Source organism: Microtus ochrogaster, unplaced genomic scaffold (genome assembly GCF_000317375.1).
Source record: "Microtus ochrogaster isolate Prairie Vole_2 unplaced genomic scaffold, MicOch1.0 UNK109, whole genome shotgun sequence".
In the NCBI taxonomy this organism is placed as follows: Eukaryota; Metazoa; Chordata; class Mammalia; order Rodentia; family Cricetidae; genus Microtus; species Microtus ochrogaster.
This window is the reverse complement of record NW_004949207.1, coordinates 197,486-221,085: the sequence shown is the minus strand read 5'-3', so window position 1 is coordinate 221,085 and position 23,600 is coordinate 197,486. Positions and strand designations below refer to the sequence as shown.

General features: G+C 47.8%; 1 protein-coding gene across 1 annotated transcript in view; it reads left to right on the top strand.

Moving 5' to 3' along the window:
• Positions 1–23,600, top strand: part of Zan (zonadhesin) — an 86,392-nt gene that overhangs the window by 19,038 nt on the left and 43,754 nt on the right. Inside the window, 16 exon segments of the mRNA XM_005371467.1 lie at positions 499–642; positions 1,176–1,313; positions 1,427–1,596; positions 3,160–3,362; positions 5,403–5,544; positions 9,664–9,911; positions 10,201–10,381; positions 10,972–11,083; positions 12,333–12,427; positions 14,000–14,176; positions 17,613–17,818; positions 18,246–18,387; positions 19,345–19,598; positions 19,684–19,848; positions 20,471–20,595; positions 21,711–22,009. Coding sequence (XP_005371524.1) covers positions 499–642; positions 1,176–1,313; positions 1,427–1,596; positions 3,160–3,362; positions 5,403–5,544; positions 9,664–9,911; positions 10,201–10,381; positions 10,972–11,083; positions 12,333–12,427; positions 14,000–14,176; positions 17,613–17,818; positions 18,246–18,387; positions 19,345–19,598; positions 19,684–19,848; positions 20,471–20,595; positions 21,711–22,009 — 2,801 coding nt within the window.

Genomic DNA, 23,600 nt, shown 5'->3' with positions numbered 1-23,600 from the left:
GGACTACATGGAGAAACCCTGTCTCAAAAAAAAAAAAAAACAAAAAACAACAAAAAAAAAGAAAAATACTAAAATACATATTCACATGTATATATTAAAAAAAATAAGGTGGACAGCACCTGAGGAACATACCCATTTTTGACCTCTGATCCACACATATATGTATACCTGTGCATAAACACACACACGAGAGAGAGGGAGGGAGAGAGAGAGAGAGAGAGAGAGAGAGAGAGAGAGAGAGAGAGAGAGAGAGAAACATTCTTGCTTAAACCCATGAGAAGGTAGGGGCAGCAAGGGATGTTGAGCAGAAAGAACAGAGGAGATCCTGTAGAGATGGCTCAGGCTAGGGCCTGTCACAGAATCTGTTATGAGTGTATATTCTCAACCTCCTCCTGCCTCTTGCCATCAGGGCACACAGTGCACTGCCCCCTTGCTGTGGTCTCTGATGACTGAGACCCTTCTTCCCAGTCATGACTCATCCCTCTCCTGGACCCACAGTACCTACTCGAGAAAACTCTGTGGTTTCTGTGGGAACTATGACGGGGACAGCAGCAATGATAACCAGAAGCCGGACGGCACGAGGACACAAGATGGGGACGAGCTGGGGAAGAGCTGGCAGTTGAAAGAGGAAGAGAACGAGGAGTGAGTGAGGCTCCCCACTGGGGGCCAGGGGTGGCCCTCCTTTTCTCAGTCCTCTGCCCATTTTAAGATCTATCAGAACTGGGCTTAGCTGTTCCTGCCTGTCATTCGTCTGGAGCCACAGACATAACAAGATCCAGTTTCTAAATACCAAGAGCTGGGTTTATAGCTCAGTGGTAGAGCCCCTGCCTAGAATTCCCCAGTGAGGGGCTGGGGTGTGGCTCAGTGGTAGAGCCCCTGCCTAGAATCCCCCAGTGAGGGGCTGGGGTGTGGCTTTTTAGTGGAGATCTTGTCTAGCATGCACCAGGTGTTGGGTTTGATCCTCAGCAATGTAAAAACTGAAGCAAAAGTAATGGACTGGGGTGGGGGGTTGCCTGTGATCTTTAGGTTTCCAGGACTAGAGGAAGGTCAAAGTCAAGCCTGGGTTAATGTAGTGAGATTGTCTCAAAAGGAACAAAAGAAGATGACTAGCATTGCCCTTTTCTCTTTCCCTACCTGGAGACTCCAGCTGTTCTTCCTCTTTTGGGCTCTTCCAGTCTTGTTGACTGCTTGGGTTGGGTCTCTTCCAGGTGTCAGAACAAGAAGAGCCCCCCATCTTGTGATGCAGCCTTGGGAAGAACTATGTCGGAGCCCAAGTTATGTGGCCAGCTTGTTGATCCAAGAGGAACCTTTGAGTATGGAAGAAGGCGGATGGGCTGCCTGGGGTTGCTCAGCACTAGGGTTTCTCTGAGGTGGAGAACAGAGGCTCTGCCCTCTCCTGCTGTCTTGACTCAACCTCTCTCCCCAGGGCATGCCTGTTCCACATGAAGGCCTCATTCTTCTTGGATAATTGTGTGTCGGACATGTGTAGCTTCCAGGGGCTCCAGCAGATGCTTTGTACTCATATGTCAGCCATGACTGCTGTCTGCCAAGATGCTGGCTATGCCGTGAGGCCCTGGAGGAGACCCCAGTTCTGCCGTGAGTTAGGACCCAAAGCATTGGGGGATGATCTGGCAGAGCTTCCTGTAGATACAGACAGGGTACTCCTGTTGTCCCTCTACTACAGTTACCTATGAGGAGAGGGTAGTGGGGAGAGTTGGAAGGATGCCTGAGAACAATGAGTAAGCTGGCCAGACAGCAGGTTCTGTAACCTCAGCTCCTGAAGAGGCCGAGGCAGGGAGATCTTAAGTTGAAGGCCAAGATGGCCATCTTAAGGAGGCTCGGTTCAAAACATAAAGGCATAAAGAGGGCTAGGTGCATGGTGTAGCAGTACAGCATGTTTCTAGAATCCATCAGCGAGGAGCTGGGGGTGTGGCTTAGTGATAGGGTGCTTGTCAGTGAGAAGCTGGGGTGTGGCTCAGATGTAGAGCACTTGTCTGATGTGCTGCTCAAGGCCCTGGATTGAATCCTCAGCACCGGGGGTACACAGGAGGAGGAGGAAAAGAAGGAGAAGAAATAGGAAAGGGGGAGCAGGTGGAGGAAAAGGATGAAGAGGAGGAAGAGGAAGAGAAGGCAGAACAATAAGCACCCACAGTTACTTGGTTCGGTAGGGAAGATAGGATACTTTTGTGCTCCCCCAAGTCCTCATGCGTGGAGTCTGTGAAGGCCTGAGACTGTGTTGAAGCTCTGGCCTGGACCCCACCCCCATCTCCAAGTCCTCTGGAGAAGCTGCATCCCCAGGACCAGGCTCTTCATGGCTTGCTGGGTACCATACTTGCTTCTTGAGAATGTGTATCTATCAGAGCTTCTAACTCGGAGCTCATCTGCTTTCCATGGAGGGCCTTGGTACCATCCAAGCAACAGGCTTGGCTTTTGTTTGGTTTGCTTTTGGAGCCAGGGTCTCATGTAGCCCAGGTTAGTCTTGAACTCACCATGGAGTTTAAGATGGCACTGAATTCTTGATCCTCTTGCCTCCACCTCCCCAGGCCTGGGTTACAGTCATGCACGATCACAACCAGTTTATGTTGCACTGGGGTTGGAACCCAGGGCCTCATGCATGCATATAAGCACTCTACCAAGTGAACTGTATCCTCAGACTGCAGGCCACTGTTTTAGCTTCAGCAGCAAGCCCTAGTGGTCAGCTGAGCTCCTAGGCTCATCGTCTCCAAGGCCTATTTCTCAGTTTTGGTCCTGGCATCTCTAGCTGGGACCTTCTTAGCATATTCTTTCCTCTTGTCCCTTGGCCTCATCTATCTCCTTTTGAAGTTATTTTCTTTTTTTTTTTTTTTTTTTGGTTTTTTTAAACAGGGTTTCTCTGTGGCTTTGGAGCCTGTCCTGTTACTAGCTCTGTAGACCAGGCTGGTCTCGAACTCACAGAGATCCGCCTGCCTCTGCCTCCCGAGTGCTGGGATTAAAGGCGTGCGCCACCACCGCCCGGCTTTTTTTTTTATTTTTGAAGTTATTTTCTGAAACAGGTTCTCACTCTGCAGCCTAGGCTGCCCTGGAACTCTCAACCCTGCTTCAACAGCCTCCCGAGTCCTGGATTTACAGATTTGCACAGCCAACTTGCCCGTTCTCTTACTTAAGCTTCTCCCTCCACAGCCTTGGTCTGCCCTCAAAATAGCAGGTACTCCCTATGTGCCAAACCATGCCCGGACACCTGCCATCCTGGATCTGCTCTCCAGCCCTGCCCAAAAAAGTGTGTGGAAGCATGCGAGTGTGAGCCTGGCTTTGTGCTCAGTGGTTTTGAGTGTGTCCCTCGGATCCAGTGTGGATGCACCAGCCTCGAGGGACGCTACTTCAAGGTGAGCAGCTGGCGTGAACCCCTCAGCCCTACAGACAGAAAGGACTTGCTCTGAGTTTCTGAAGCCCTGGGTTGAGGTGGGGGAGGGCAATGGGGGATAGGCAAGAAAGAGAAGGTCAGAGCAAAAGCAAGAGTAGCTAAGGCTGGCTGGCATATTGGATCCATGCTCAGCACTCTCTCTCTCTCTCTCTCTCTCTCTCTCTCTCTCTCTCTCTCTCCCTCCCTCCTTCCCTTCCTCCTGGCTCTACTCTAATTTCCTTCCTTCCCTCTCTCTTTTCCTTATTTTTGATGTTGTTGAAGATGGAACCCAGGGCCTTATGTATGTTTAGCAAGAGCTTAACAACTGAGCCATGTCCCCAAGCCCTCATTGGGCAATTCTAGGCAGGTGCTCTACCACTGAGCCACACCCCAGCCCCTCACTGGGGGATTCTAGGCAGGTGCTCTACCACTGAGCCACACCCCAGCCCCTCACTGGGGGATTCTAGGCAGGGGCTCTACCACTGAGTCACATCCCAACCCCTCACTGGGGGATTCTAAGCAGGAGCACTGCCAACCAAGCTGTAGTACCAGTTAATGTACCAAAGCTCTAGCTTTTTTTATTTTTTTATTTTTATTTTTTTGGTTTTTTCGAGACAGGGTTTCTCTGTGGCTTTGGAGCCTGTCCTGGAACTAGCTCTGTAGACCAGGCTGGTCTCGAACTCACAGAGATCCGCCTGCCTCTGCCTCCCGAGTGCTGGGATTAAATGCGTCTAGGTTTTTTTAAAAGAAATTTTAATGTTTTATTTAACCTTGTTTTATGTACATTGGCTTGAGGATGTCAGATCCCCTGGATCTGGATTTACAGACAGCTGTGAGCTGCCATATGGGTGCTGGGAATTGAACCCGGATCCTCTGGAAGAGTAGCCACTGCTCTTTACTGCCCAGCTGTCTCTCCAGCCCCAGCTCTAACTTTTTACTTGTTTTTCTTTTCTTTTTTTTTTTAACCACAAAGTTTTGAGAGAAGATCTTGTTATGTACCCCTTGCTGGCCTCAAACACAGTCCTCCTGCTTTTGCCTCCCCAGTGCTAGGGTTACATGTAACCATCACCAAACTGTTTTTTTTTTTTTTTTTGCAAGCCTTTCCCCCACACCCTGCTCTGCCTCTAAGTCACCTCTTCCTATTGGAATCTCTTGCCTCCTTTGAGGCTCTGTTGCAACCCTTCCTCCTGCCTGGAGTTTTCCTGACAACTAAGTTAGGGATATCCCTCACCTTTGTGGTGACACTTACCTGTTATTACAGTATTTGGGAGGCTCCAGGCCAGCTGAGCTACTCTATCGCAAACAAACAAACAAAAAGAATGTATCTCTCAGGACTAGAGAGATGGCTCAGTAGTTAAGAGCACTGACTATTCTTCCAGAGGACCTGAGTTCAATTCCCAGCACCCACATGGCAGCTCACAACTGTCTGTGACTTCAGTCCTGATATCCTCACCCAGACATACATGTAGGCGAGACACCAATGCACACAAAATAAAATAAGTTTAAAAGAGTGTATCTTTACTTTTATATTTAAAGAAAGATAAATTCTGTTTAATTTATCTTAGTAGCAAGTATTGATAGTGGATATTCATGGCAGGAAGTTGTCCTGGGTGTCTGTCTATTTTAACTGGGAGCGTGTGGTGTGCTTGTGCTCACATGCCAAGCTCAGAGGAAAATCTTCGGGAGTTGGGGCTCTCCTTTTAGCGTTGGGTCTCTGGATTGAACTCAGATCCTCAGGCTTTGTGGCACTAAGTGTTCCCGCCTACTGAGTCACCTTGCTGGCCCTCTTTTTTTTTTTTTAAGTATCTTATTAATTTGTCTGTGTGGTGTGTGTAGTGTGGAGGCCTGTGGAGGATTCCAGGCATCCTGCTTCATCACTTTCCGGAACAGGGTCCTCCCACTGCACTTGGTATACTACTAGGCTTATTTGATATCAGACTTTTGCACCTAAGCCCAGAGCTTCAGGAAGACAAGATAACCAGGCAAGGAAGCCATCTCTTACTGCTTTCTCTTCTGCACCCAGGTACAGGAGCAATGGTTTAATCCAGATTGCAAAGAAATCTGCACTTGTGATGGCAACAACAGCGTTCGCTGCCGGCCCTGGAAGTGTAGGGCTCAGGAAGTCTGTAGCCATAAGAATGGTGTGTTAGGCTGTCACGCCCAAGGTGAGCAGTCAAGTCACCGTGGAAGGTGAGCAGGGCCTTTATCTGAGAGGATGATGATAGTTAATACTGAGTGTCAGATTGACAGGGTCTAGAAACATCTAGGAAACAAGCCTTTGGCCACATCTGTTAGCAAGTTTCTAGATTCAGTTAACTGAAGTGAGAAGACCCACACTAAATGGAAGCCTCATGGTTCCATGGGCTGTGGTCCTGGACTATGTGATCAGGGGAAATCGAGTCGAGCGCCAGCATCCATCTCCTCTGCTCCCTGGCTATAAGGATGCCACAGGAGCTACCTGACATCCTCTTCACCACACCTTCCCACCACGGTGGCCTCCCCGGCACACTGCATGCCAGAAAGCCCCCATGCTTAAGTCACTTTTGTCAAGATCTGGTATTATAGTAATATGGAAAGCAGAACTTAGTAAAGTAACATGGAAAACATTGCCAAAAGCAGTGTTCCCCAAAACTAGGGACTCAACTAGAGATTTGCGTTGGTCATTTTTACTGAGATTGGAATAATGAGAAAGAACCATTTATGAAGAAGAAAGCTTTAGCTGTGGTGGTGGTGCCTGCCTGTAACCCCAGCATTTGGGAGTTGGAGGCAGGAGGATCAGGAGTTTGAGGTCACCATCTTCAGCTGCATAGCTGGTTTGAGTCCAGTCCAGGCTACACGTGACTGTCTCAATATTCAACTGTAAATGTGTTTGTGTCTCTCTGTGTGAGACTGGGTGTACACGTGGATGTAAGTACCTGAAGAAGCCAGAGGGGGCGCCACATCCCCTGGAGTTGCAGTTGCAGACAGTTGGAAGCTCCCCTAACCCTACATCCTGAGCGCTGGGAACTGAATTCTGGCTGCAAAAGCGGCAAGTGCTCTTCACTTCTCCTGCACCATCTTTCCAGCCCAGAAGCTGTTTTAAAACAAACACAAACAAACAAATAAATAAATAAAAAGGAAGGAAAGGAGAGGAAGACAGCAGAAGATGGTTCCTGGGAAGAAGTGAATCTGCGAAATCAGGAGCTTGACAGAATATTCTGCTCTGTGCTGTGAGGAGCCTGGAGTGCAACAGGAAATCCCTTCAGGAAATTTCAGGTGTCCAGCGAGTACCTCTAGGTTTGGGAGGAGCAGCTGTGGGCAAGGCCACAGGCACATCCTGGAGAAGTGGCTGTAAGAAATGTGACAGGTACTTCCGGGAGAAGCTGCGAGGAACACGACAGGTACTTCCGGTAGGAGCAGCTCCCAGGAATGTGACAGGCACATCCGGGAGAACCCGCGAGGAGCATGGCAGGTACTTCCGGGAGAAGCCACAAGGAAAACGACAGGTACTTCCGGTAGGAGCAGCTCCCAGGAACGTGACAGGCACATCCGGGAGAAGCCGCGAGGAGCATGGCAGGTACTTCCGGGAGAAGAACCCGTGAGGAACACGGCAGGTACTTCCGGGCAACAGTATCCATCAGAAGTGCCGGGGGAAGAGTCCTCTGAAAACCTGCGAACACTCAAGCAGGAAAGAGAAGAGCAGAGGTTGCCGGGAGAGGGAAGAAAATTCCGAGATGAGTTACCTGCGGGGCCAGGAGGCAAAGATCCAGTACGTTCGAGCCCTCTCTGAGGACACGAGCAGAGATCTCAATGCTGCCTTTAAAGGACGCTGTCAACACCCGAACATTTACCAAGGTTTCAAGAAAAAAATGAGAAACACCGGGTATCAAGTAATAACTTTTGTTCTTCTAGTTGTGGGAAAACTCTCTGGTCTTAGAATGTATTTCCTTCCATATCCTTAGGCTACACTCGAATCATTACTTCCTACTACTGCGTACATTCTTGGTGAGGTATTCTTTGTTGTGTCTGTCTTTATCCTTTTGTATTGGGTTTTTTTTTTGTTTTTTTTTTGTTGTTTTTTTTTTTTTTGAGACAGGGCTTCTCTGTGTAGTCCTGGCTGTCCTGGAACTCACTCACTCTGTAGACCAGGCTGGCCTCAAACTCAGAGATCCATCTGCCTCTGCCTCATGAGTACTGGGATTAAAGGTATACACCACCAACCAGCTGGGTGTCTTTATTCTTTGGAGCAGATATGATGTATACTTTCAAAAATAAACCATTTTGCCAGGCAGTGGTGGCGCACACCTTTAATTCCAGTACTTGGGTGGCAGAGGCAGGAGGATCTCTGTGAGTTTGAGGCCAGCCTGGTCTACAGAGTGAGTTCTAGGACAGGCTCCAAAGCTACAGAGAAACCCTGTCCTGAAAAACCAAAAACCAAAAAACAAAAAAAAACAAAAAAAAAAAAACCAAAAAAACAAACAAAAAAACCTATACAGAGAAACCCTGTCTCAAAAGATAAAAACAAAACAAAACAAAAAAACCCCAAACAACCACCATCATCAAAATAACCAAAAGCAAACACCAAACAAACAAACAAAATAAGAAGTAAGCATTTAGTTTGTTTAAGGACTTCCGCTGGGGGAGTTTTTATTGATTTATTGCCTTCAGAAGTAAGAGTAATGCAGCAGTTTGCAGTTCAAAAAATTAGGCCTCTTTTATTTTTTAATTGGTTGATCGTTCTGTGGAGAGTTCATATTTTTAAGGCCATGTTGACGTTTTCTTTGGCCTAAATGTCACATTAATCTTTACTTGCAAAGGGTTTCTTGGTTTGTGTTGTTGCATGATCATTGCATGTCCTATCAGGAGACTGAACTCTTACAGCCCTCCGACAATACCGGGGAGTCAATGTGCAGAACAGTTTTCATTGGAAATCAGACCCTCACTGGAGAAATAGCTGTGAAGAGTACGATTTAGCTGTAAAATTCTGATTTGGCATTGCACGTTCAGACTTCCTTAAAACCTCATGAAACAAAAGCAAGGTTTTTCTCAAAGTGTTCTCCTCTCCTTTCTATGCCGTGATAAACATCAGGACCAAAACAACCTGGGGAGGAAGAGGATTATTTCGATTTACAAGTTAACAGTCCTTCATTGAGGGAAGCCGAGGCAGGAACCTGGAGGCAGGAGCTGGAGAAACAATGCTGCTGGTTTCTTCCAAAGTCAAATTCAGCTCTTCAACAGCCTAGCACCGCTTGCCTAGGGACTGTACTGCTTCCAGGGGACCGGGCCCTCATACATCAGCTAAGAATCACAGAAATGCCCCCAAAGTTTACTCACAGGCCAATCTGGTGGAGGCGATTTTGCCATGAGGCGCCCTCTTTCCCGGTGTGTCAGGGTCTCATCTGAAGCTATGACGGCAGAAGAACCCAACATTTAAGGCTGTCCGCTGTGATGCTCAGTCCCATCTCCCTGAGTTTTTATGGGTTTGAAAATATCACTGCTTTCGCTCATTTGGGCTTAGATAGACGCTTCAGGGGGTTTCTTTTCCCCTAGGATCAGTAAGTGTTCAGAGTAATGAGAGAGAGGGAAACAGTTGAGAGCAGAGGGGCAAATGTCCTGAGGTTGTTGGCTAGACTGTTAACCCACAATCCTTTGGGGCCATATAACTACTTTGAAGCCATTTGTGTAGAAGTAATTGGACTGTGTGAAAAATCAACAAATGTTTTATTATTGAATAAAAGGAGGGAGGGGGAAGGAGGAGAAAGGTGAGCAGGACAAGGAGGACGTTTTCCTTGATCTCCGCATTTGGGAGGTTTCAGTCTGTGATCATTTGATCTTGTTGCTTTGGGTCCTGTGGTTAGACAGCACATCCTGTTGGGAAACAGCAGAACAAAACATTCCTTGCATTATGGCTGGGACTTGAGGGAAGGAAAGGGAAAGAAGTGCAATCCCCTTCAACAACATCCCCCCAACTGACCTCAAACCTTCTGCCACTCCTAAAGTTTCTACCATTTCCCAATAATACTGAGCTGGAGAATCAAGATTCTGGCATATGCATGTATCTTTGGGATTCCAGATCCAAACTTTCAAAGTAGGATCAGCATCTTCAAGGGCTGAGAACGTGAAGTTGAGGAACCTAGTCTCCTTCCTTGACCTTCCTGGGCCAATCCAACAATTCTCCCTAGAAGGAACTGAAATCCAAGGATGTATATACCACCTCAAAACAGCCTCCCTAAGATGGCAGCCTTGACTCAAGGCTTCTGGGGTGTGGTGCAACGAGACACCAAAGCCTGACCTCTCTTCTCTAGGTGCAGCCACCTGCATTGCCTCAGGTGACCCCCACTACCTGACATTTGATGGAGCTTTGCATCATTTTATGGGAACCTGCACTTACGTACTGACTCAGCCTTGCTGGTCCAATGCTCATGACAACAACTTTGTAGTGAGTGTCACCAACGAGGTTCATGACGGCAACTTGGAAGTCTCCAGTGTCAAAGCTGTCCATGTGCAGGTCTCCGACCTCAAAGTCTCCCTGTTCAAAGGCCGAACAGTCATGGTATGTGTCTTCTGTTGCCTCCACAACCCCGCACCACCACCCGACTTCTTTCTCCTTCCTTTTTCTTTCCGTTGTTATTTTGAGGTCGGGTCTCATGTGTCCACACTGGCCCAGAACTTGCTATGTAACCGAGGAGAACTTTGAACTACTATCCCTTCCTGTGCTTCTACCTCCAAGAGCTGAGCTCCAAACCCTTCTATTCTGTTCTCCATTTTTTCCCCACTGTGCCCCATTTCATGTTTGTCCCAAGTTTCTGACTCTCTCTACTATGTTGTACCCATTTCTGTAGCTGAACAACCAACGGGTGGCACTCCCTGTGTGGCCTTTGAAAGGACGGGTGACCATTAGGTTGAGCGGCATCTTTGTCCTGCTCTACACGGACTTTGGGCTTCAGGTTCGATATGATGGAAAGCACCTGGTGGAGGTGACAGTGCCTTCCTTATACGCTGGCTTCCTCTGTGGGCTGTGTGGTAAGACCCTTGGGGAAATCTCCCCCACTCCCCTTGTCTCCATGGTGTCCTCAGAACTTGTCAACCAATGAATGAGTTGAGGACACCCCCAAAGCAGGTGTCTGGGAAAGCCAGAGGGAAAGGGGAAAGGGTTTCTAGATGTAATGGCCCTCAGGAGGTAGAGGCCACCCTCTGTCAGGCAGTGAGTTCAAGGGCAGTCGGGGCTTCATCAAAGATGGCAGGTAGATTGGGGCTGCAGCTCAATCAGTAGAGCTCTTGCCTTGAATGCAGGGAGTCTTGGGTCTCATCCCAGGACTGAATGACCTAGGCGGTAGTACATGTCTATAATACCAGGACTTGGAGATGAACCTGAAAGGCCATCCCTAGCTATAGTTAGTCCAAGGCTAGACTGCTGTATATAGACCTTGTCATCTAAAAGAAAAACAAAAAGACCAAAGGGTTAGCTTTCATATGGTATTAAGCAATGTGTCTTCTTCTAGTTGGAAAGGAAGTGGCCTCAGAACTAGGTGGATCTGAAGCTCTGCTACTTAGTGAGTTCAAGGGTGACCCTATGCAACGTATTCCATCCCTACAACGTCTCTCTTCCTTAGGGAACTACAACAATAACAGTTTGGATGACAATCTGCGTCCAGATGGGAAGCCTGCAGGCAACTCACTTCTTCTGGGAGCTGCTTGGAAAATACTTGAAGCTTCTGAGCCTGGGTGAGTTTGGGTGTAGGGGTCTGGGACTAGGTGAGTTGAGCCTGGGTGAAATGTGCTTGGGTGAGGTAGGTCTGGTGAAGACTGAGCCTTAGCGAGCGAGCTAGGCCTAAGGAAAAATGGGCATAGGAAGATGGACATGGAAATCAGAACTTGGGGGACCTGGGCATCTTTGAGCTGGGATTAGGGAAACTAGTTTCTGGGGGGAAGTCTGCAAATGAGTGTCTGGTTTCCTCTGTGCTGTACATTGTACTGCCTGGAATCCAGCCAGTTCTGCTCTTCAGCCTCTCTGAGTTTCCAGTGCTGGAGATGAAACTCAGGGCTTTGCCTATGACAGATAAATGTATAGCCAATGGCTAGGGCCACATTCTTGACCTGAGACAGCAAGTCTGAAAAATTCCAACAGTACTGGGTGTAACCCAGTGGGAAAGTGCTCTACTAGCATATATGAAGCCCTGGGTTGCATCCCAACACCACGTAAATCAAGCATGATGGTCCATAACTTTAATTTCAGCAGATGGAAGATGGAGGCAGGGGCTCAGTACTTCGATGTCATTTTGGGCAATATAATGAATTCAAAGCTACTTTGGGCTACATGAGACCCTGTCTCAGAAAAGGGCTGAGGGTGGCTCAGCATTTAGAGTGCTTCCTGTTTTGCACTGGACCCAGGTTTGGTTCCCAGCACACACATGGTGGCTCACAAACACCTTTAACTACAGCTAAAAGGGTTCTGATGCCCTCTTCTGGCCTCTCCAGACGTCTGCACTCACGTGCATATATCCACACACAGATACACAACCATGTAATTAAACATAATTAACTAAACATTAAAGAATAAATAATAAAAGGAAAACAAGCCAGGCATGTGGCTCATGCCTTTAGTCCCAGCATTTGTGAGGCAGAAGCAGGTAGATCTCTCTGTGTCGGAGGCCAGTTTGGTGTTTATGGTGAGTTCTAGGACAGTCAGGCTATGTAGGAGACCCTGTCCCCCCAAAAATGTAAAAAGTTTAATAAAATGGTTCTGGCTCCTCAGGCCTGTGCCAGCTGACTTCTCTCATGCTTGCCTTTGACACAGAGGTTTGAGAAGCCCCGCAGGCCTCTAGCCTCTTCCTTCCTGATGTGTCCCCTGGCCTTCCCACTTGAGGGTGCCAATGTGTTTCCTTCCCATTTCCCCTCTCCATGGCTTAGCTTCAGTTTGGAGGATTCTCCCTCAAACCTAGCCTTTCTAACCTCTCCTCTCCTCCTCATGCAGCTGCTTTGTAGTCGGGGGCAAGTCCTCCAGCTGCCAAGAGAACAGCATGGACGACGCCTGGACTAAAAAATGCGCCATCTTGATGAACCCTATTGGTGAGAGGCGTCTCCTCCCAGTGCCCTTTGTCCTCTGCCCTGGACAAGAGGTGGAACAGGTCACGATGGGATAAAGCCAGAGAAGCAGCAGATGGAAAGGCAGGGAGGCCGGCAGGAGTACAGACTATCTATCTCTTAGGAGCCATGCCTGGCAGGCCTTCTCAGCACAGGTTCCTAGTGCTCCTGGTTTTGCCATTGTTGTTTTGGTTTTTGTTTGTTTTTGTTTTGAGACAAGGTTGTGTGTGTGTGTGTGTGTGTGTGTGTGTGTGTGTGTGTGTGTGTGTGTTGCAGGCTGGCCTTGAACCTGCTGTGTAGCCAAGGATGGCAATGAACTTCTGATCCTCCTGCCTTTACCTCTTGAATGCTTGGGGTCACAGATGTTCACCATCACATCCAGTTCATGTGGTGCTGGGGATCAAAACCAGGGTGCACCAGACAAGCACAACTGAGCTACATTTCCAGGCCATGTTTGTTTTTTCAGATAAGGCTTGTTTCAGAACAGGGTGGGCTCAGTCTCACTATGTAGCTCAAGCTGGCCTCAAAATCATGGTGCTCCTCCTCCCTCATTCTCCCACGTGCTGGTATTACAGGTGCAAGTGGACATGAAGTTAGCTGTGCAACAGCAGAGGAGATAGCGCAGTTGGAAAGTGCGTGTGTTGTAAGCACAGGACCTGACTGCAATCCCTAGAACCCAAATACAAAACTCGAATGTGGGGCTGGAAAGATGGCTCAGAGAGTAAAAGCACTTACCGTCAAACGTGAAGATCAGAGTTCATTCCTTGGAATCCCCACAGAACCAACTACAGAAAGTTGTATTCTAACCTCCACATGGGTATTGTGGCATGCATATATACCCCTTTCTCACAAAACAATAACTTTTATAAAAACGCCCAGGCATGTTGGTCCACATGTGGAATCCTGGGGCTGAGAGAACAGAGATAGGCGAATCCTTGGAGCTCACGGCTAACCAGCTTAGCTGACTAGGTGTGTTCCAGCCTGGTCAGTGATAGACCATGTCTCAAAAAGCAAGATGGAAGACTGGAAAGATGACTTGCAGGACACAGGTGCCTGCCATCAAATTTGATCCCTGTGACCCATATGGAAGGAGAGAACTGACTCCTGTGGGTGTCTTTTGACCTTCACATATGTGCTGCGGCACATGTGTCTCTACACCACACACACACACACACACGTAGTATAGATGAGGTGGGCCAGTGAGATGGCTCAGCTGGTAAAGGTTTGTGCTCTGACTTGAGTTTTGTTCCTAGAATTCATGTAAATTTGGAAGGAAAGAACTAACTCTACATAGTTGTTTTCTGACCTCCACATGCCATAGCACATATGCCCATACAGATATATTATAGACATGCAGTAATAATAATAGTAATAAAAATTAAACCCCAAGGTGGATGAATCCTGAGGACTGAAATGAGGTTGTCCTCTGGTCTACGCATGCATTTGCGCACACACACAGATACTCATGCATCCCCTAAACCAGCTATACAGAAGCCTCAAGGCCCAGCTTGCTCACAGGGCTCACTCTCCTCTCCCCGACCTTGTCTTGTCCTCCAGGACCTTTCTCCAATTGCCACGAAGCGGTGCCCCCGCAGGCCAGCTTCTCCAGTTGTGTGTACGGCCAGTGTGGGACCAAAGGAGACATCCTGGCCCTGTGCCGCTCCCTGCAGGCCTATGCATCGCTGTGTGCCCAAGCTGGCCAAGTGATTACGTGGCGCAACAACACCTTCTGCCGTGAGTGATCCCCCTCTAGCTCCTACACCCCTGGTGAATCCTGAGAACCCCATCCTCTCCCATCTCTCAGCCCTGCTCCTCAGCCTGCATCCACACCCACAGGAAGCTCTCTTCTCTTCCCCATTCTGCCTCTCTCAGCTTGGCTCTGTCTTACAGTGCCAGAGCCTCCCTCCCCCCATGCCCCACCCCTTTTTAAGGCAGGATTTCAGGATCTAGTGTAACCTAGGCTGGCCTCCAACTTGCTGTGTAAGTGAAGAGGAGCTGGAATTACAGGTGCATACCAACCATACTTGACTCTGTCTGATTTTTATATCATCAGAAATTTGGCCTTGTGTCTAGTTATTGTCCTCTTCTTCCTTTTTAGAAAAAGTTTTTTTTTTTCGTCTTTTGATTTTTGTTTTTGTTTCTTTGGTTTTTTGAGACAGGGTTTCTCTGTATCTTTGGAGCCTGTCTTGGAACTAGCCCTTGTAGACCAGGCTGGCCTCGAACTCACAGAGATCCGCCTGCCTCTGCCTCCCGAGTGCTGGGATTAAAGGCGTGTGTCACCACTGCCTGGCTAAAAAAAGTATTTTTAATTAATTAATCTTGAAACAGGGTCTCACTGTGGGACCCTGGCTGCCTGAACTTGGCTATGTAGATCAGGTGGAGAGATCCGCCTGCCTTCTCCCTCCTGTGTGCTGGAATTAAAGGCATGGGCCATCCTTCTGGCCAGAAGCAGTCTTTAAATTGCTTTAAATTTATTTTCTGTTTGGATTTGTTGGTTTTTACTGTGTATTTGTGTGTGGTGTGCATGTGGGTATGCACTCCTTTCTTTCGCGTGTGCATGTATGTGCAAACCATAGTGTGCATGTGGAGGTTGGAGAACAACTGCAGGAGTTGGTTCTCTCCTTCCATCATGAGGGTCCTGGTGATGAAACTCAGGTCAGCAGGTTGTCAGCAAGCACACTTACTTATCCTCTGATCCATTACTGGCCCCTGCGTATTCATTTTTACATGTGTGGGCACACATGTATGCAGATAGTGTGTGTGTGTGTGTGTGTGTGTGTGTGTGTGTGGGAGAGAGGGGGGGGGGGAGAGAGAGGACCAGAGGTTGACCTCAGGTGTCTCCCTTGATCTTTCTCCACTTTATTTGCTGAGGCAGGGTCTCTCAATAAACCTGGAACTTTTTCATAGGCTAGTCCAGTTAGCCAGCTTGACCCTGGGATCCCTTGTCTCAGCCCTCTGAATTGTTGGATTACAGGTAGACAGCCACGCCCACCCAGTTTTAATGCCATTGCTGGGGATCCCAATTCTAGTCTGCAGTTACTTGGCAAGCACTTCTCCCATTTAGCCATCTTCCCAATCCCGTTTGTTTGGTTTTTGAGACAGAGCCTTGGTAAGTAGCTTGGCCTTGAACTTCTGTACAGTCTAGAGTGTTCTCAAAACACCCTCTTGCCAGGTGGTGGTGGCACACGCCTTTAATCCCAGCACTCGGGAGACAGAGGCAGGCAGATTTCTGAGTTCAAGGCCAGCCTGGTCTACAAAGGCTAGTTCCAGGACAGGCTCCAAAGCTACAGAGAAACCTTGTCTTGAACCCCCCCTCCCCCAAAAAAAAACACCCTCTTGCCTGCTGGGATTTGAGATTTACAGCCTCCTTTTCCCTCTTCGTAGTGCTAAGGATCAAGCCCAGGGCTTTGTGTATACTGGGCAGACCCACCACCGTGGAGTTAAACGCCCATTTTAGCCATTTGGGGAAAACAGTATGGCAGTTCCTAAAAATAATTAAAGTAGATTTATCATCTGACCTGCAATCCAGTCTGGCATGCATGCTGAGGACAATAACTTATTTGAACCACAATTCATCCACCTAGGTCTATAACACCTTTCTTCACAGCCAACAAGTGGACGCAAGTCTGGGCTAGGTGCTTACCTGTAATCCCTGTACTTGGGAGGCAGAGACAGGAGAAGGATGGTTGGAGGCCAGCCTGTGCTATCTAGCAAGACCATACCAAGAGCAAAATAGATTGGGAACAATTCAAATGTCTTATCTACTGTGCAGTGGGTAGACAGAATGGGGCACATTCCCACAATTGTGTAGCTGGAAAAAGAATGAAATTCTAGCTCAACAGGGATGAATGTTGAAAACTCTGCTTACTAGAGAAGCCACAAAGGGTTGTATGACACCATTTGTATAAAATGTCCAAACATTTTTAAGTGTACAAATAAAAAAAAATTGACTGGTAAGAAGGGCATTCACTTTGTTCTCCAGCCATCAATCCCTACCACCATCCATCACCCGAACCTTTTCTTTCCCAGCTGGAAGTCTGACCTGTTAACACTCCATCCCTCACCTCAGCCCCCTTTCTCTGCAAACTTAGCTTCCTGTAAGAATAGGAGTGGTAGTTCGGTGCTTGTAATCCTAGCACTTGAGAGGTGGAGGCAGGAAGGTCAGGAGTTCAAGGTCAGCCTGGAAGGTCAGGAGTTCAAGGTCAGCCTGGGCTATTTAGGGAGTTCCAGGCCAGTCGGGACTGCATAGTTTATACCCTTTCTCTTTATCTCTCCCCTTTCTCTCTTTGTCTTCTCTCTCTCTCCCCCTCTCTTTGTGCATGTCTGTCTGTCTGTTTCTCTCTCTCTCTCTCTCTCTCTCTCTCTCTCTCTCTCTCTCTCTCAAAAAAAAAAAAAAAAAAAAAGTAGACAGCACCCGAGAAATGATACCGGAAGTTAGGCTTTACCTTTAACATCCTCGCCTATACATACCCATCCCCACACATATATCCACACACGTGTGAACATTTGCACACACAAGGAATCATATAGTATGTGTCCTATGGTAACTAACTTCTTTCACTTAGCCTGATTTTCCAGGTTCATCCATGTTGTAGCACATACCAGGGCATTCATCATGGCTGAGGAGGAAGATAGGATTTCAAACAGGTGTCATATAGCTCATGCTGACTTTGAATTCATAGCAGTGCATCAGCCTCCTGAACTTTTAGATGTGTCCTGCCTGCCGTGCCCAGGTCATACTTCCATTGGAAGCCTACATAATAGTTCATTGTAGAGCTATGAGAGCCATGTGTGGTAGTCCATGCTTGCAACCCTAGAATCAAGAGGCTGAATAAAGAGGATTATGAGGTCAGTTTGGGCTACAGAACCAAACCCTGTACTGGTCAGCCAGTTAATCAATTAATAAAATAAGGCATGGTTCTAATCCTAGAACAGGGAAGATGAAGGCAAAAGGATCAGGAATTCAAGAGCATACTTGATTACATAGCAAGTTCAAGGCTAGCTGGGGCTACATGAGACCCTGCCTCAAAAACAGAAAAAGATTTAAAAACCTATCCCCCAGATTGACTAGGGTTCCTCACTCATCAGTGAACCTTCCCAGGGACTGTCACTCCGAGGTCAGGAGCTAGCAATGCCATTCTGTCGTTCTTAACATTTGTGTTCTTCTTAGCTCTGAGGTGCCCACCCAGGAGCAGCTATAACCCCTGTGCCAACCCCTGCCCAGCCACCTGCCTCACCCTAAGCAGCCCAAGAGACTGTCCAACCCTGCCCTGTGTCGAGGGCTGTGAATGCCAGACAGGCCACATCCTGAGTGGAACTACCTGTGTGCCCCTCAGACAGTGTGGCTGCAGTGACCAGGACGGCTCCTACCACCTGGTGAGAGGCCATATGGCAGGGATGGTCTCCCTTTCTGGCTTCATGTGGGTATGGGGAGGCAAGAGGAAGTGGAAGCCTCAGAGTAAGAAAAAGTGGTACCGGACAGAGTGGGGATGAGGACAAAGGCTAGATACTGAGAGACTGAGAAAAATAGATCTAGACCCAGGTGTTGGGGAAGGCTGAGGCAGAAGGGTCGTGAACTCAAGACAGCCTTGGCTACATAGTGAGACTCTGTTGCATAGAAAATATAGATGGACAGATAGAAGGAGAACAGAGGTTGAGGAAGAGGAGGAAAATGGAGAAAATGAAGGGAGGGAGGGGAGGAAAGAGTAAGGAGAAGGGAAGGAGGGAGGGAAGGAAGGGAAAAAGATGGGGGAAGGGAAGGGACCACACGCAGTTACCCTTTTGGATTGGCCCTGCCCCACAGCTGGGGGAGAGCTGGTACACAGAGAAGACCTGCACCACCGTCTGCACGTGCTCAGTCCACAGCAACGTCACCTGCAGCCAAACGGCCTGTGAGGCCAACCATGTGTGCTTGCGCCAGAATGGGCTGCTGCGCTGTGCTGCAGGTAAGCAGGGCATCCTGCCAGGGAACCCTCAGTCACTAGGAGCGGCTTTCTCAGTCCTCCACTTTCTTCCCTACATCCCCTGTTGTGCTGAGTCTGACGTAGCCTGACTATATCTGAAGGACCTGTAGCAGAACTCACACTGTCATTCCCTCTCCCCTACCCTAGGCTGGTCTTGAACTTCTGATCTTCCTCTGTCTACCTCCCAAATATTGGGATTTTAGGCATGTCCCACCATACCTAGCTCTTTCTTTAATTTTTTTTAAGAATACATTGATTATTTATTTTGTGTGGCGAAGTCAGCAGGAACCTGTGCACATGGAGGACAGCTTATGTCAATCAGTTCTCTTCTTCCACCATGTGGGTTCTGGGAATCAAAGTTGAGTTTTCAGGCCTGGCTGCAAGTGTCCTTACCTGTTCCCTCATCTCACTGGCCCACACCTGCTCTCCCATGGTGTCTTAGGGTTTCATTTACTGCAAAGAGACACCATGACCAAAGCAACTCTTATAAAGGAGAACATTTCATTGGGTTAGCTTACAGTTCAGAGGTTTAGTCCATTATCTTCATGGTGGATGACATTCAGGCGATCATGGTGCAGGAGAAGGAGCTGAAAGTTCTACATCTTCGTCTGCAGGCAATAGGAAGTGAACTGTCTGTCGCACTGAGTGTAGCTTGAGCAAAGGAGACTTCAAAACCTACCCCCACAGAGATACACTTCCTCTAACAAGGCTATACCTCCTAATAAGGCCACTCTGTGAGCTTATGGGGGTCTCTTACATTCAAACTACCACACATGGCATAAGTCCCCAGCAGCGTGAGTCACACCTTACCTGCCCTTTGATTCTTTTCTTTAATGTGGTCCCTGCTCTCTTGGGTCTCTCTGGCCTGGACTAGAAAGAAGGATGAACTGTGTTCCTAGGGATCTTGGAATGATCCCTCATCCGCCTCTTTCTCCACAGAGATGGGAGAGTGTCATATTTCAGAGGATTCCCAGATCGTGAGCTTCGATGGCCATAGCCATCCTATCCAAGACATGTGTACTTACATCATGGTCAAAGTCTGCCACCCCAGCATGAACCTGCCTTTCTTCACCATCAGTGCCAAGGTTGACCAGCATACCCGCACCAAGACCTTCAGTGTCTATCAGCTATACATTGACATCTTCAGCTTCCGAGTCACTCTGCAAAAGCGCCATTCAGTCCTGGTGAGCTAGGTACAGGGGGTGGGAGGAGGAGCAAAGTCCGGAAGGAGAGGCTTCTGGTTTCTTCATGTACTCATGGTTCTGTCTTCCTCTTCAGATCAATGACATGCTGGTCACCCTTCCTGCCACGACCCAGATCCCAGGAGTCAGCATCACGACTGAAGACGTCTATACCATTGTCACAATTAAGGATGAAGTTCAAGTCAAATTTGAGAGCAACAATTTCTTAGATATCAAAATCCCTGCATCCTCTACTGGAAAGGTGAGAAGGGAAACAACTGGCTGTGTTGGTGGGGAGGTGACTTTTTTGGGGGATAGAATGGTACCCCATTCGAACACACCAAAGAGGTCACTCTCCAGAGTAGAGGAAGAAGGCCAAGTGTTCCTGTCTATTTATAGATGACAAGTATGCATCAATGAAAAATGCTCTTAGCACCTGGCATTTTGGCCACACGTCTCCAATCCTTGCACTTGAGAGGATAACACAGAGACCGTGTCTCAAATATTAGAAGGCATAAGTTTTACTTCTCTTGGAAGAGTGCCTATCTACTATCCAGGAAGCCCTGGGTTCATTCCTTCAATGCATAAGCTATGTGTAGTAGTACAAGCCTGTAATTCCTCCACTTAGGAGCTGGAGGCAGAAAGATCAATAATTTAAAGTCATCCTCAGCTACACATCAAGTTTGAGGCTAGCCTAGGGTACAGAAGACTCTGTTTCCAAAGAATAAAAGTTAAAATAATGAAAAGGCAATGAGGTCTGTAGCTCAGTGGTAGAATACCTGCCCGAAGCCCTGGGTTTCACCCCAGCACCAAAAAAAGAAAAAGAAAAAGAAAAACCTTTCTACCCTTTTAGCCCTGAAAACCTACTCTTCTCTGCCCTCCAGGTCTGTGGTGTGTGTGGGAATTTCAATGGTGAGGAAGAGGATGAACTCATGACACCCAGGGATGAACTAGCCCAGGATGAGCAGGAGTTCATGGAGAGCTGGAAAGATACGCACGTCGACCCAGAGTAATGGTCTTCTAAGTCTGGTCACCTGTTCTTAATTTCTGCCTCTTCTTTTCCTCTTTCCCTTCCTCCTCCTTTCCATTCCTTTTCTTTCCTTCTGCCCTTTCAGGACAGGGTCTTGTTGTGTAGCCCTGGCTGGCCTGGGACTTAATAAATTGACCAGGTTAGCTTTGAACTCACCAACATCCTCTTGCCATTGCTTCCTGAGCACTAGGATTGCAAGCACGCACCACCAGACTTAGCTTCTTTTATTTTTGCAGTACAGGGGACCTCAGACATGCAAGGCAAGGGCCCTACCTTGCAACTACATTCCCAACTTCCATCTTAAATTTATTGTTATTGGTTATATATGGTGTGTGTGTATTTAAGGCAGAATCTTACATAGTACACGACAGTCTTAAACTCACTTTTGCTAAAGATGACCTTGAACAACTAACTTTCTTTCAAGGTTGATTTTCATAGCCCTGGTTGTCCTAGAGCTCACTCTGTAGACCAGGATGTCCTTGAACTCACAGAGATCCACCTGCCTCTACCTCCCAAATGCTGGGATCAAAGGCATGCACCACCACTGCCCAGCAACTTTTTGTTTTTTAAGATTTCTTTTGTATTTTATGTGTGTGAGTGTTTTGCCTGTAGGTGTGTTTGTGTACCATATGTGTTCCTGGTGCCCACCGTGATCAGAAGAGGACACTGGATCCCCTGAAACTGGAGTTATGAATGCTTGTGAACTATCGTGTGGGTAACTGGGAACTGAACCTGGCTCCTCTGCAAGAGCAACAAGTTCTTAACCACTAAGTCATCTCTCCAGCCTCCTTGAGCAACTTAAAACATTTTCTTTTAATTTTATGAATTGTGTTTGTGTGTGTACACGTGCCATGGGGCATGTGTGGAAGTCAGAGGACCATTTATATAAATCCATTCTCTCCCTTTCTGTTATGTAGGTTCCAAGGACCGAGCTCAGGTCCTGAGGCTTGATGGCAAGTGCTTTGCCTGCTGAGCTTCCTCACCAGCCTCGGCTCTGAACTTCTGATCCTCCAGCCTCCCCTCTTCCAAGTACTGGGATCACAGCATCCATCACCATGCCCAGCTCTTCTGAGCCCTTGCTTTTCCTGTTCTAGTTGCCAGAAAATCAAAGAGCAGAATATCCAAGTGGAGCAACAGGAGATCATGAACGGAAACTGCAGGCCCACTGACTTTGAGAAAGCCCAAGCAAACTGCCAGACTGCTCTCCAGGGTCCTACCTGGGCCCAGTGTGCTTCCCGGGTATCCCTTAAGCCCTTCCTGCTGGGATGTATGAACAACTTCTGTGAATTCAGAGAACTCTTCCATGCCCTCTGTGAGGCTCTTCAGTCCTTCCAGGATGCCTGCCAGAAACAGGGGCTCAAGCCACCTATCTGGAGGAACAGCAGCTTCTGCCGTGAGTCTCCCCTGGAGTCACCCCACAGCTATTCCCAGACCCCGTTTCTCCTCACATATCTCTGTAGCTTAGGCTGGCCTCAAACTCAAGGTTTTCTTGCTTTTGCCTCCTGAACACCAGGGTAATAGGTATGTTCCCTGTAACCTAAAAGGGGGGGGGGGGCTGGAGAGATGGCTCAGTGGTTAAGAGCATTGCCTGATCTTCCAAAGGTCCTGAGTTCAATTCCCAGCAACCACATGGTGGCTCACAACCATCTGTAATGGGGTCTGGTGTCCTCTTCTGGCCTGCAGGCATACACACAGACAGAATATTGTATACATAATAAATAAATTTTTTTAAAAAAGTGTGTGTGTGTGTGTGTGTGTGTAGGAGCATATGCATGTGTACAGGGAGCCTAGAAGCCAACCTTAGGTGTTGTTCTTCAGTTATAGCAATCTCCCGTGTGTGTGTGTGTGTGTGTGTGTGTGTGTGTGTGTGTGTGTGTATGCATGCATGTGTGTGTGCCCTAGTACCTTAGGTGGCTATAAGGAAAAATCTTCTGGAAGAACTTCAAGTGGTCTTACCCACTTAGCCATTTCTCTAGCCTCCCTACTTTCTGTTTGGAAATAAGGTCTCTCACTGAACCTGGAGCTCAGTTACTGTCTAGAATGGCTGACCAGCAGATCTGCCTGTCTTTGCCTCCAGCACTGGAATTATAAGTGCATGCCACATGCCTGGGTTTTTATGTGAGTGCTGGGGAAGAAACATGGTCCTTGTGCTTCTATGACAAGCACGCTCCCAGCTGTGCTATCTCCTAAAACTTGCTTTGTTTTCTGAGACAGGGTCTCTCAATAGGCCCTCTGCCACCAAGCCTAGGCTGGCTGCTGAGCCCCAGGGGGTCCTTGTGTCTCTGCCTTCCTGGCACTGTCCACCATGTCTGGCTTTTTACATGAGCTCTTGGGATTGAATTTGGGTCTTCATGCTTGTGGGAAGGCAATATAGACTAATAAATCCCCAAGTCAGTCCACTGGTACAAGAACTTTGTGAATTAAGTTGTGCTATTGGGGATGGAACCCAGAGCTTTTCTCACTAGAACAGTCTGCACTGAGCTGCATTTTTCTCCAGAGGCAGTGCCATCACCATCCTGCCTGGTTGCTGCTGCCTTTGAAGTTACGTTTAAATTTTATGCTGTGACTTTAAGACCCCAAAGACTGTCTTGGCTCTATTACCTCTCATCTGCTTGCAGCTCACATTTTCCCACACACTGTATATCTTCATACATATCTCTAGAAAGCTCTTTGCACCTCTAGACTAGACTGGGTGCCTTCTTTTATATATTGATGAGGAGAAGGAAGAAGAGGAGGAGACAGGGTCTCGTATGGCACAGTTTTGTCCTGAACTTGCTATGTACCAAGGATAACCTTGTACTCCTGATCTTTCTGCCTCCACCCTGAGTACCAGGGTTACAGACTTGCATCACCATGCCTGGTTTCATGATGGGCTTCACAGTCTACCAACTGAACCACATCCCTAGCTGTCTGGAGTCTTTCTGAAGTTCTTTTCTGCCTTTTTTTTTTTTTTTTTTTTTTTTGGTTTTTTCGAGACAGGGTTT